The 15,042-nt window shown below is 36.5% G+C and overlaps 1 protein-coding gene across 4 annotated transcripts in view; it reads right to left on the bottom strand.

Annotated features, from left to right (window-relative positions):
* zgc:195212 (DUF4554 domain-containing protein) overlaps nucleotides 1-12,722 on the bottom strand; it is a 41,147-nt gene extending 28,425 nt beyond the window's left edge. Inside the window, exons 1-4 of one of the 4 annotated variants that reach the window (XM_062044172.1) lie at nucleotides 12,649-12,722; nucleotides 6,801-6,897; nucleotides 3,665-3,718; nucleotides 2,583-2,695 (exon numbers count right to left, since the gene is read on the bottom strand). In XM_062044172.1, the coding sequence (XP_061900156.1) occupies nucleotides 2,583-2,695; nucleotides 3,665-3,718; nucleotides 6,801-6,897; nucleotides 12,649-12,669 (285 nt within the window). In that variant the 5' untranslated portion in view covers nucleotides 12,670-12,722. The remainder of the gene's footprint in view (nucleotides 1-2,582; nucleotides 2,696-3,664; nucleotides 3,719-6,800; nucleotides 6,898-12,648) is intronic. The other 3 variants (XM_062044173.1, XM_062044174.1, XM_062044175.1) reach the window with 3 other exon arrangements.
* Nucleotides 12,723-15,042: the final 2,320 nt, after the last annotated feature.

The raw sequence follows: 15,042 nt of genomic DNA, 5'->3' as shown, positions 1-15,042 counted from the left end.
CAACATTGTAACACTATTTATAACCTTGTAACACCTTAACAGCAGCATCCAACATTGTAACACTATTTATAACCTTGTAACACCTTAACACCAGCATCCAACATTGTAACACTATTTATAACCTTGTGACACCTTAACACCAGCATCCAACATTGTAACACTATTTATAACCTTGTGACACCTTAACACCAGCATCCAACATTGTAACACTATTTATAACCTTGTGACACCTTAACACCAGCATCCAACATTGTAACACTATTTATAACCTTGTGACACCTTAACACCAGCATCCAACATTGTAACACTATTTATAACCTTGTGACACCTTAACACCAGCATCCAACATTGTAACACTATTTATAACCTTGTGACACCTTAACACCAGCATCCAACATTGTAACACTATTTATAACCTTGTGACACCTTAACACCAGCATCCAACATTGTAACACTATTTATAACCTTGTGACACCTTAACACCAGCATCCAACATTGTAACACTATTTATAACCTTGTGACACCTTAACACCAGCATCCAACATTGTAACAATATGTATAACCTTGTGACACCAGCATCCAACATTGTAACAATATTTATAACCTTGTGACACCAGCATCCAACATTGTAACAATATGTATAACCTTGTGACACCTTAACACCAGCATCCAACATTGTAACAATATGTATAACCTTGTGACACCAGCATCCAACATTGTAACAATATGTATAACCTTGTGACACCAGCATCCAACATTGTAACAATATTTATAACCTTGTGACATCAGCATCCAACATTGTAACAATATTTATAACCTTGTGACGCCAGCATCCAACATAGTAACAATATTTATAACATTGTGACACCTTAACACCAGCATCCAACATTGTAACAATATGTATAACCTTGTGAGACCAGCATCCAACATTGTAACAATATTTATAACCTTGTGACACCTTAACACCAGCATCCAACATTGTAACAATATGTATAACCTTGTGACACCAGCATCCAACATTGTAACAATATTTATAACCTTGTGACATCAGCATCCAACATTATAACAATATTTATAACCTTGTGACACCTTAACACCAGCATCCAACATTGTAACAATATGTATAACCTTGTGACACCAGCATCCAACATTGTAACAATATTTATAACCTTGTGACACCAGCATCCAACATTGTAACAATATGTATAACCTTGTGACACCAGCATCCAACATTGTAACAATATTTATAACCTTGTGACACCAGCATCCAACATTGTAACAATATTTATAACCTTGTGACATCAGCATCCAACATTGTAACAATATTTATAACCTTGTAACACCAGCATCCAACATTATAACAATATGTATAACCTTGTAACACCTTAACACCAGCATCCAACATTGTAACAATATGTATAACCTTGTAACACCAGCATCCAACATTGTAACAATATTTATAACCTTGTGACACCTTAACACCAGCATCCAACATTGTAACAATATTTATAACCTTGTAACACCAGCATCCAACATTGTAACAATATTTATAACCTTGTAACACCAGCATCCAACATTGTAACAATATTTATAAGTCACAAAAGAAGAAAATAAATATCTGTCCCTTGAAGTTATTGAAGTTATTGTATTTCCAGTAGAGAAAATAAATGAAGTTAAAGTTGAAGTAACAGACACACATGAGTTATGTAGACTAGAGTGACAAATGCCAAATAGTAAAGTTGAAGTAGCAGACACACATGAGTTATGTAGACTAGAGTGACAAATGCCAAATAGTAAAGTTGAAGTAGCAGACACACATGAATTATGTAGACTAGAGTGACAAATGCCAAATAGTAAAGTTGAAGTAGCAGACACACATGAGTTATGTAGACTAGAGTGACAAATGCCAAATAGTAAAGTTGAAGTAGCAGACACACATGAGTTATGTAGACTAGAGTGACAAATGCCAAATAGTAAAGTTAAAGTAGCAGACACACATGAGTTATGTAGACTAGAGTGACAAATGCCAAATAGTAAAGTTGAAGTAGCAGACACACATGAGTTATGTAGACTAGAGTGACAAATGCCAAATAGTAAAGTTGAAGTAGCAGACACACATGAGTTATGTAGACTAGAGTGACAAATGCCAAATAGTAAAGTTGAAGTAGCAGACACACATGAGTTATGTAGACTAGAGTGACAAATGCCAAATAGTAAAGTTGAAGTAGCAGACACACATGAGGTATGTAGACTAGAGTGACAAATGCCAAATAGTAAAGTTGAAGTAGCAGACACACATGAGTTATGTAGACTAGAGTGACAAATGCCAAATAGTAAAGTTGAAGTAGCAGACACACATGAGTTATGTAGACTAGAGTGACAAATGCCAAATAGTAAAGTTGAAGTAGCAGACACACATGAATTATGTAGACTAGAGTGACAAATAGTCAAGAAGATCTTCTGTCTATTATTTCCTGAGAGAGAAATGTACATTGACTTTGAAGGTTTCCAGTATTTGCTAACAATGACAGACATTATGGTACAGCCTTCATTGGTATGGCACATACTTCCAGACGATGTACCTGAAAGGACAGCAGTAATCTCAGGGAGCCGTGCAGCTCAGTGAAAGCACAAAGTTCTTCTGGGTCAGGATCAGCAGAAGGTCCCGAAGAGAGAAACCCCAAATCTGTGAGGACTAATACAGTCGTAAGAAGCCATTTGCACATCTTTAGTTATATGAGAACTGTGTACTGTACATGTACATACCACTGTGTACTGTACATGTACATACCACTGTGTACTGTACATGTACATACCACTGTGAACTGTACATGTACATACCACTGTGTACTGTACATGTACATACCACTGTGTACTGTACATGTACATACCACTGTGAACTGTACATGTACATACCACTGTGTACTGTACATGTACATACCACTGTGTACTGTACATGTACATACCACTGTGAACTGTGTACTGTACATGTACATACCACTGTGAACTGTGTACTGTACATGTACATACCACTGTGTACTGTACATGTACATACCACTGTGTACTGTACATGTACATACCACTGTGAACTGTGTACTGTACATGTACAAACCACTGTGTACTGTACATGTACATACAACTGTGTACTGTACATGTACATACCACTGTGAACTGTACATGTACTGTGAACTGTACATGAACATACCACTGTGAACTGTGTACTGTACATGTACATACCACTGTGTACTGTACATGTACATACCACTGTGAACTGTGAACTGTGTACTGTACATGTACATACCACTGTGTACTGTACATGTACATACCACTGTGAACTGTGTACTGTACATGTACATACCACTGTGTACTGTACATGTACATACCACTGTGAACTGTACATGTACATACCACTGTGAACTGTGTACTGTACATACCACTGTGAACTGTGTACTGTACATGTACATACCACTGTGAACTGTGTACTGTACATGTACATACCACTGTGTACTGTACATGTACATACCACTGTGTACTGTACATGTACATACCACTGTGAACTTTGTACTGTACATGTACATACCACTGTTAATTGTGTACTGTACATGTACATACCACTGTGAACTGTGTACTGTAAATACCACTGTGAACTGTGTACTGTACATACCACTTTGGAGTGCCTCCATTCTCACGCCTTTCCACTTGGGACCAGCAGCTGCCACTGAACAACATATGTTTGTTGCACTTTGTGTCACACAACATATTGTTGTAGTTTGTGTCACACAACATATTGTTGTAGTTTGTGTCACACAACACATTGTTGTAGTTTGTGTCACACAACACATTGTTGTAGTTTGTGTCACACAACATATTGTTGTAGCTTGTGTCACACAACATATTGTTGTAGTTTGTGTCACACAACACATTGTTGTAGTTTGTGTCACACAACACATTGTTGTAGTTTGTGTCACACAACATATTGTTGTAGTTTGTGTCACACAACACATTGTTGTAGCTTGTGTCACACAACACATTGTTGTAGTTTGTGTCACACAACATATTGTTGTAGCTTGTGTCACACAACATATTGTTGTAGTTTGTGTCACACAACACATTGTTGTAGTTTGTGTCACACAACACATTGTTGTAGTTTGTGTCACACAACATATTGTTGTAGTTTGTGTCACACAACACATTGTTGTAGTTTGTGTCACACAACACATTGTTGTAGTTTGTGTCACACAACACATTGTTGTAGTTTGTGTCACACAACATATTGTTGTAGCTTGTGTCACACAACATATTGTTGTAGTTTGTGTCACACAACACATTGTTGTAGTTTGTGTCACACAACACATTGTTGTAGTTTGTGTCACACAACATATTGTTGTAGTTTGTGTCACACAACACATTGTTGTAGCTTGTGTCACACAACACATTGTTGTAGTTTGTGTCACACAACATATTGTTGTAGTTTGTGTCACACAACATATTGTTGTAGTTTGTGTCACACAACACATTGTTGTAGTTTGTGTCACACAACACATTGTTGTAGTTTGTGTCACACAACATATTGTTGTAGCTTGTGTCACACAACATATTGTTGTAGTTTGTGTCACACAACACATTGTTGTAGTTTGTGTCACACAACACATTGTTGTAGTTTGTGTCACACAACATATTGTTGTAGTTTGTGTCACACAACACATTGTTGTAGCTTGTGTCACACAACACATTGTTGTAGTTTGTGTCACACAACATATTGTTGTAGCTTGTGTCACACAACATATTGTTGTAGTTTGTGTCACACAACACATTGTTGTAGTTTGTGTCACACAACACATTGTTGTAGTTTGTGTCACACAACATATTGTTGTAGTTTGTGTCACACAACATATTGTTGTAGCTTGTGTCACACAACATATTGTTGTAGTTTGTGTCACACAACACATTGTTGTAGTTTGTGTCACACAACACACTGTTGTAGTTTGTGTCACACAACATTTTGTTGTAGTTTGTGTCACACAAAGACAGTCCTAAAACTAGATATGTGATTCTGTCATGAGTCTTCTCTCCACTCTGAATGGAATTTGCTAAATGTTTGAGAACAAACTAAACCAACATGAGCACTTTTCCATGACTAGAAGACTGAATGGTGATGAAGAAAGATGAGTTGTTTGGCGATAGTAACATGCCCTCTACTTCCTGTGATGACATGTAAATGAAGTGTAAAGCAGAATATTATAAATAATACTTACTACTTCCTATGTTGACATGTACAAACCCCGTTTCCATATGAGTTGGGAAATTGTGTTAGATGTAAATATAAACGGAATACAATGATTTGCAAATCCTTTTCAAGCCATATTCAGTTGAATGCACTACAAAGACAACATATTTGATGTTCAAACTCATAAACTTTCTTTTTTTTTTTGCAAATAATAATTAACTTTAGAATTTCATGGCTGCAACACGTGCCAAAGTAGTTGGGAAAGGGCATGTTCACCACTGTGTTACATGGCCTTTCCTTTTAACAACACTCAGTGTTCAACAGTCCGGGGGTCTCCGTTGTGCTATTTTAGGCTTCATAATGCGCCACACATTTTCAATGGGAGACAGGTCTGGACTACAGGCAGGCCAGTCTAGTACCCGCACTCTTTTACTATGAAGCTATGTTGATGTAACACGTGGTTTGGCATTGTCTTGCTGAAATAAGCAGGGGCGTCCATGGTAACGTTGCTTGGATGGCAACATATGTTGCTCCAAAACCGGTATGTACCTTTCAGCAGTAATGGCGCCTTCACAGAAGTGTAAGATACCCATGTCTTGGGCACTAATACACCCCCATACCATCACACATGCTGCCTTTTACACTTTGCGCCTATAACAATCCGGATGGTTCTTTTCCTCTTTGGTCCGGAGGACACAACGTCCACAGTTTCCAAAAACAATTTGAAATGTGGACTCGTCAGACCACAGAACACTTTTCCACTTTGTATCAGTCCATCTTAGATGAGCTCAGGCCCAGCGAAGCCGACGGCGTTTCTGGGTGTTGTTGATAAACTGTTTTTGCCTTGTATAGGAGAGTTTTAACTTGCACTTACAGATGTAGTTACCAACTGTAGTTACTGACAGTGGGTTTCTGAAGTGCCCATGTAGTGATATTCTTTACACACTGATGTGGCTTGTTAATGCAGTACAGCCTGAGGGATGGAAGGTCACGGGCTTAGCTGCTTACGTGCAGTGATTTCTCCAGATTCTCTGAACCCTTTGATGATATTACGGAGCGTAGATGGTGAAATCCCTAAATTCCTTGCAATAGCTGGTTGAGAAAGGTTTTTCTTAAACTGTTCAACAATTTGCTCAGGCATTTGTTGACAAAGTGGTGACCCTCGCCCCATCCTTGTTTGTGAATGACTGCGCATTTCATGGAATCTACTTTTATACCCAATCATGGCACCCACCTGTTCCCAATTTACCTGTTCACCTGTGGGATGTTCCAAATAAGTGTTTGATGAGCATTCCTAACTTTATCAGTATTTATTGCCACCTTTCCCAACTTCTTTGTCACGTGTTGCTGGCATCAAATTCTAAAGTTAATGATTATTTGCAAAAAAAATGTTTTTTATCAGTTAGAACATCAAATATGTTGTCTTTGTAGCATATTCAACTGAATATGGGTTGAAAAGGATTTGCAAATCATTGTATTCCGTTTATATTTACATCTAACACAATTTCCCAACTCATATGGAAACGGGGTTTGTAAATAAAGTGTAAAGCAGAATATTATAAATAATACTCACCAGTACAGTTTGCTGCTCCAGATTCCGTCCAAAGAAGAACAAAAATCCCGCCATGACTTTGATTTTGTTTTCCTAGAAGTACAAACAAGCGCAGGGCCTGCGGGCCAAGAAAACAACCACTAGCATCACATGCTGCATGTGGCTATGCTAATGCTACATGATAATATACGTCATGCTACATGAGGCTATGCTATGCTACATGCTAGTGTACGTCATGCTACATGTGGCTATGCTAATGCTACATGCTAATGTACGACATGCTACATGAGGCCATGATAATGTACCACATGCTACATGAGGCTATGCTATGCTACATGCTAATGTACGACATGCTACATGTGGCTATGCTAATGTACCACATGCTACATGTGGCTATGCTAATGTACCACATGCTAATGTACCACATGGTACATGCTAATGTACATCATGCTACATGTGGCTATGCTATGCTACATGCTAATGTTCCACATGCTACATTCTAATGTACCACATGCTACATGTGGCAATGCTAATGTACCACATGCTACATGTGGCTATGCTAATGTACCACATGCTACATGAGGCTATGCTACGTGCTAATGTACGTCATGCTACATGTGGCTATGCTAATACTACATGATAATATACGTCATGCTATATGAGGCTATGCTATGCTACATGCTAATGTACGTCATGCTACATGTGGCTATGCTAATGCTACATGCTAATGTACGACATGCTACATGAGGCCATGATAATGTACCACATGCTACATGAGGCTATGCTATGCTACATGCTAATGTACGACATGTTACATGTGGCTATGCTAATGTACCACATGCTACATGTGGCTATGCTAATGTACCACATGCTAATGTACCACATGGTACATGCTAATGTACATCATGCTACATGTGGCTATGCTATGCTACATGCTAATGTACCACATGCTACATTCTAATGTACCACATGCTACATGTGGCTATGCTAATGTACCACATGCTACATGTGGCTATGCTAATGTACCACATGCTACATGAGGCTATGCTACGTGCTATTGTACGTCATGCTACATGTGGCTATGCGAATGCTACATGCTAATGTACAACATGCTACATGTGGCTATGCTAATGTACCACATGCTACATGTGGCTATGCTAGTGTACCACATGGTACATGCTAATGTATATCATGCTACATGTGGCTATGCTATGCTACATGTTAATGTACCACATGCTACATGCTAATGTACCACATGCTACATGTGGCTATGCTAATATACCACATGCTACATGTGGCTATGCTATGCTGCATGTTAATGTACCATATGCTACATGCTAATGTACATCATGCTACATGTGGCTATGCTATGCTACATGCTAATGTACCACATGCTACATGCTAATGTAAGTCATGCTACATGTGGCTATGCTATGCTACATGCTAATGTACCACATGCTACATGCTAATGTACATCATGCTACATGTGGCTATGCTAATGTACCACATGCTACATGTGGCTTTGCTAATGTACGACATGCTACATGTGAATATGCTAATGGACGACATGCTACATGTGGCTATGCTAATTTACCACATGCTAATGTACCACATACTACATGCTAATATACCGCATGCTACATACTAATGTACCACATGCTAATGTACCACATTCTACATACTAATGTACAACATGCTAATGTACACATACTACATGCTAATTTACCACATGCTACATGCTAATGTACCACATGCTACATACTAATGTGCCACATTCTAATGTACCACATGCTACAAGTGGCTATGCTAATGTACCACATGCTACATGCTATGTACCACATGCTACATGTGGCTATGCTAATGTACCACATGCTACATGCTAATGTACTACATGCTACATACTAATGTACCACATGCTAATGTACCACATGCTACATGTGGCTATGCTAATGTACCACATGCTAATGTACCACATGCTACATGTGGCTATGCTAATGTACCACATGTTACATACTAATGTACCACATGCTACATGTGGCTATGCTAATGTACCACATGCTACATGTGGCTATGCTAATGTACCACATGCTACATACTAATGTACCACATGCTAAATGTGGCTATGCTAATGTACCACATGCTACATATTAATGTACCACATGCTACATGCTAGTATACCACATGCTACATGTGGCTATACTAATGTACCACATGCTACATGCTAATGTACCACATGTTACATGTAGTTATGCTATGCTACATGCTACTGTACCATGAATTGATTAATGTGGACTTAAACAAGTTGAAAAACTTATTGGGGTGTTGCCATTTAGTGGTCAATTGTACGGAATATGTACTGTACTGTGCAATCTACTAATAAAAGTCTCAATCAATCAATCCAAACCACATGCTACATGCTAATGTACCACATGCTACATGTGGCTATGCTAATGTACCACATGCTACATACTAATGTACCACATGCTACATGTGGCTATGCTAATGTACCACATGCTACATACTAATGTACCACATGCTACATGCTAATATACCACATGCTACATGTGGCTATGCTAATGTACCACATGCTACATGCTAATGTGCCACATGTTACATGTAGTTATTCTATGCTACATGCTACTGTACCATGAATTGATTAATGTGGACTTAAACAAGTTGAAAAACTTATTGGGGTGTTATCATTTAGTGGTCAATTGTACGGAATATGTACTGTACTGTGCAGTCTACTTACAAAAGTCTCAATCAATCAATCCAAACCACATGCTACATGCTAATGTACCACATGCTACATGTGGCTATGCTAATGTACCACATGCTACGTACTAATGTACCACATGCTACATGTGGCTATGCTAATGTACCACATGCTACATACTAATGTACCACATGCTACATGTGGCTATGCTAATGTACCACATGCTACATGTGGCTATGATAATGTACCACATGCTACATGTGGCTATACTCATGTACCACATGCTACATACTAATGTACCACATGTTACATGTGGCTATGCTAATGTACCACATGCTACATACTAATGTACCACATGCTACATGTGGCTATGCTAATGTACCACATGCTACATACTAATGTACCACATGCTACATGTGGCTATGCTAATGTACTACATGCTAATGTACCACATGCTACATACTAATGTACCACATGCTACATGTGGCTATGCTATAGTACCACATGCTACATGTGGCTATGCTAATGTACCACATGCTACATGTGGCTATGCTAATGTACCACATGCTACATACTAATGTACCACATGCTACATGTGGCTATGCTAATGTACCACATGCTACATGTGGCTAAGCTAATGTACGACATGCTACATGTGGCTATGCTAATGTACGACATGCTACATGTGGCTATGCTAATTTACCACATGCTACATGCTGAATGTGGAAATACTGTCAAAGCGCTTTGAGTACCTTGAAGGTAGAAAAGCGCTATACAAGTATAACCCATTTATCATTTATTTATTTATACTAATGTACCACATGCTACATGTGGCTATGCTAATTTACCACATGCTAATGTACCACATTCTACATGCTAGTTTACCACATGCTAATGTACCACATGCTACATGCTAATTTACCACTTGTTAATTTACCACATGCTATATACTAATGTACCACATCATGTGGCTACACTAATTTACCACATGCTAATGTACCACATGCTACATGCTAATTTACCACATGCTACATACTAATGTACCACATTCTACATGCTAATTTACCACATGCTAATGTACCATATGTTACATGCTAATTTACCACATGCTACATACTAATGTACGTCCTGCTACATGTGGCTATGCTAATTTACCACATGCTAATGTACCACATGCTACATGCTAATTTACACATGCTACATAATAATGTACCACATGCTACATGTGGCTATGCTAATGTATCACATGCTACATGCTAATTTACCACATGCTAATGTACCACATGCTACATGTGGCTATGCTAATTTACCACATACTAATGTACCACATGCTAATGTTCCACATGCTACATGCTAATGTACCACATGCTACATGCTAATTTACCACATGCTACATACTAATGTACCACATGCTACATACTAATGTACCACATGCTACATGTGGCTATGCTAATGTACCACATGCTACCTACTAATGTACCACATGCTAATGTACCACATGCTACAAGTGGCTATGCTAATTTACCACATGCTACATGTGGCTATGCTAATGTAGGACATGCTACATGTGGCTAAACTAATATACGACATGCTACATGTGGCTATGCTAATGTATGACATGCTACATGTGGCTATGCTAATTTACCACATGCTAATGTACCACATGCTACATGCTAATTTACCACATGCTACATACTAGTGTACCACGTGCTACATGTGGCTATGCTATGCTACATACTAATGTACAATATGCTACATGCTAATTTACCACATGCTACATGTGGCTATGCTATTGTACCACATGCTACATGCTAATGTACCACATACTACATGTGGCTATGCTAATGTACCACATGTTACATGCAGTTATGCTATGCTACATGCTACTGTACCATGAATTGATTGATGTGGACTTAAACAAGTTGAACAACTTATTGGGGTGTTGCCATTTAGTGGTCAATTGTACGGAATATGTACTGTACTGTGCAGTCTACTAATAAAGGTCTCAATCAATCAATCCAAACCACATGCTACATGCTAACATACCACATGCTACATGTGGCTATGCTAATGTACCACATGTTACATGTAGTTATGCTATGCTACATGCTACTGTACCATGAATTGATTAATGTGGACTTAAACAAGTTGAACAACTTATTGGGGTGTTGCCATTCAGTGGTCAATTGTACGGAATATGTACTGTACTGTGCAACCTACTAATAAAAGTCTCAAACAATCCATCCAAACCACATGCTAAATGCTAACTTACCACATGCTACATGTGGCTATGCTAATGTACCACATGTTACATGTAGTTATGCTATGCTACATGCTACTGTACCATGAATTGATTAATGTGGACTTAAACAAGTTGAACAACTTATTGGGGTGTTACCATTCAGTGGTCAATTGTACGGAATATGTACTGTACTGTGTAACCTACTAATAAAAGTCTCAAACAATCCATCCAAACCACATGCTAAATGCTAACGTACCACATGCTACATGTGGCTATGCTAATGTACCACATGTTACATGTAGTTATGCTATGCTACATGCAACTGTACCATGAATTGATTAATGTGGACTTAAACAAGTTGAACAACTTATTGGGGTGTTGCCATTTAGTGGTCAATTGTACGGAATATGTACTGTACTGTGCAACCTACTAAGAAAAGTCTCAAAACAATCCATCCAAACCACATGCTACATGCTAACGTACCACATGCTACATGTGGCTATGCTAATGTACCACATGCTACATGAGGCTATGCTAATGTACCACATGTTACATGTAGTTATGCTATGCTACATGCTACTGTACCATGAATTGATTAATGTGGACTTAAACAAGTTGAACAACTTATTGGGGTGTTACCATTCAGTGGTCAATTGTACGGAATATGTACTGTACTGTGCAACCTACTAATAAAAGTCTCAAACAATCCATCCAAACCACATGCTACATGCTAACGTACCACATGCTACATGTGGCTATGCTAATTTAAAGATGTGTATGTTCACCTCACTCTTCCACTCAAATAGCATCCATGTGGACTATCACCTCACTCTTCCACTCAAATAGCATCCATGTGGACTACTTGCTGTGTAAAATATGTGTTCTGTGTTTGGTAAACAAACATTACTCACCTGTTTGATTAGTTCCTGCATCTTGGTGGCTGCTTGTGTTCCACAACTGGGATTGACTGAGTGCTAATTACAATCCTTAATACACACCACAATAATATGATCATGTAAGATGTTTAAGGTGGCATATTATCAGTATTTCATTTATCCATTAATGTAAAAGGTTAAAAAAAGTATTTTTGAATTGAAATCATTTTATAATCAATACTAGACTTCTTACTATAATTACTAATTACTATAACATGATTTTTTTTTTAAATCAATAATACTTAAACATACAAATGTATTGTATTGCAGCAACCCACCTTAAAAAAAAAGAACGTTTTTTTGTTTTATTCTTCAAAGGCAGGGGTGTCCAAAGTGCGGCTCGGGGGGCCATCTGCGGCCCGCAGCTAATTGTTTACCGGCCCGCCACACATTCTGGAAATACTATTGTAAAAATAAAAAAGAACATTAAAAAAAGTGGAATGAGGTGATATCTAAGGAGAAAAAGTTGCAATATTGACACAAAAGCTGCCATGCAGGCTGTTTTTTTTTCTTTCTTTTGTCTTAATTTTTCTTTTTTTTGCCATTGCTCAAAAAAAAAAAAAAAAAGACAAAAAATCCATGTCATAATGAATTATTTTCAGGGCTCCAATTACTTCAAATATTTCACTTTAAAAATGTTTTATGTGGCAAATATTGCATATATTGCGTAGTAGCCATATAAAAACATCAAAGTTTTCTTTGACAAAAGCGCATTAAAACAAACAAAATAATAGTTCCAGCATAATAATATAATAAAATAAAATAATAATAATAAATAAATAAATAACAAAATATCCATGTCATAATGAATTATTTTCAGGGCTCCAATTACTTCAAATATTTCACTTTAAAAATGTTTTATGTGGCAAATATTGCATATATTGCGTAGTAGCCATATAAAAACATCAAAGTTTTCTTTGACAAAAGCGCATTAAAACAAACAAAATAATAGTTCCAGCATAATAATATAATAAAATAAAATAATAATAATAAATAAATAAATAACAAAATATCCATGTCATAATGAATTATTTTCAGGGCTCCAATTACTTCAAATATTTCACTTTAAAAATGTTTTATGTGGCAAATATTGCATATATTGCGTAGTAGCCATATAAAAACATCAAAGTTTTCTTTGACAAAAGCGCATTAAAACAAACAAAATAATAGTTCCAGCATAATAATATAATAAAATAAAATAATAATAATAAATAAATAAATAACAAAATATCCATGTCATAATGAATTATTTTCAGGGCTCCAATTACTTCAAATATTTCACTTTAAAATGTTTTATGTGGTAAATATTGCATATATTGCGTAGTAGCCATATAAAAACATCAAAGTTTTCTTTGACAAAAGCGCATTAAAACAAACAAAATAATAGTTCCAGCATAATAATATAATAAAATAAAATAATAATAAATAAATAAATAACAAAATATCCATGTCATAATGAATTATTTTCAGGGCTCCAATTACTTCAAATATTTCACTTTAAAATGTTTTATGTGGTAAATATTGCATATATTGCGTAGTAGCCATATAAAAACATCAAAGTTTTCTTTGACAAAAGCGCATTAAAACAAACTAAATAATAGTTCCAGCATAATAATATAATAAAATAAAATAATAATAATAAATAAATAAATAACAAAATTATGAAATAATAGTTCCAGCATAAAATATCTGAAGTTGATCTCGTAACTTAAGTGTTGAAAGTAAAAGAAAAACCTAATAAAAACGTATCACTTTATGAGTGGGTCACCTTTTGGATCCCAAATATATTTAGTGAATTTTTATTTATCTTTTCACTGTGATTACTCAAAAATATGACATCATTAAAATCAATGGTGTCCTGCATTATTGATCTTTTAGGGCTCTGATTACTAAATACTGCATATTTCAGTTTTACTACAAAAAAAACTAAGTTTTTTTTGACAGAAAAGCCATAAAACATTTTTTCTAGAGATGTCCGATAATATCGGCCTGCCGATATTATCGGCCGATATATGCGTTAAAATGTAATATTGGAAATTATCGGTATCGTTTTTTTTTATTATCGGTATCGTTTTTTGTTGTTTTTTTTAAATTAAATCAACATAAAAAAACACAAGATACACTTACAATTAGTGCACCAACCCAAAAAACCTCCCTCCCCCTGTTATTAATATTCTGGTTCCTACATTATATATCAATATATATCAATACAGTCTGCAAGGGATACAGTCCGTAAGCACACATGATTGTGCGTGCTGCTGCTCCACTAATAGTACTAACCTTCAACAGTTAATTTTACTAATTTTCATTCATTACTAGTTTCAATGTAACTGTTTTTATATTGTTGTACTTTCTTTTTTATTCAAGAAA

The sequence above is a fragment of the Entelurus aequoreus genome, linkage group LG04, assembly GCF_033978785.1.
Source record: "Entelurus aequoreus isolate RoL-2023_Sb linkage group LG04, RoL_Eaeq_v1.1, whole genome shotgun sequence".
Classification (NCBI taxonomy): domain Eukaryota; kingdom Metazoa; phylum Chordata; class Actinopteri; order Syngnathiformes; family Syngnathidae; genus Entelurus; species Entelurus aequoreus.
This window is presented reverse-complemented; position numbering and strand designations above follow the sequence as displayed.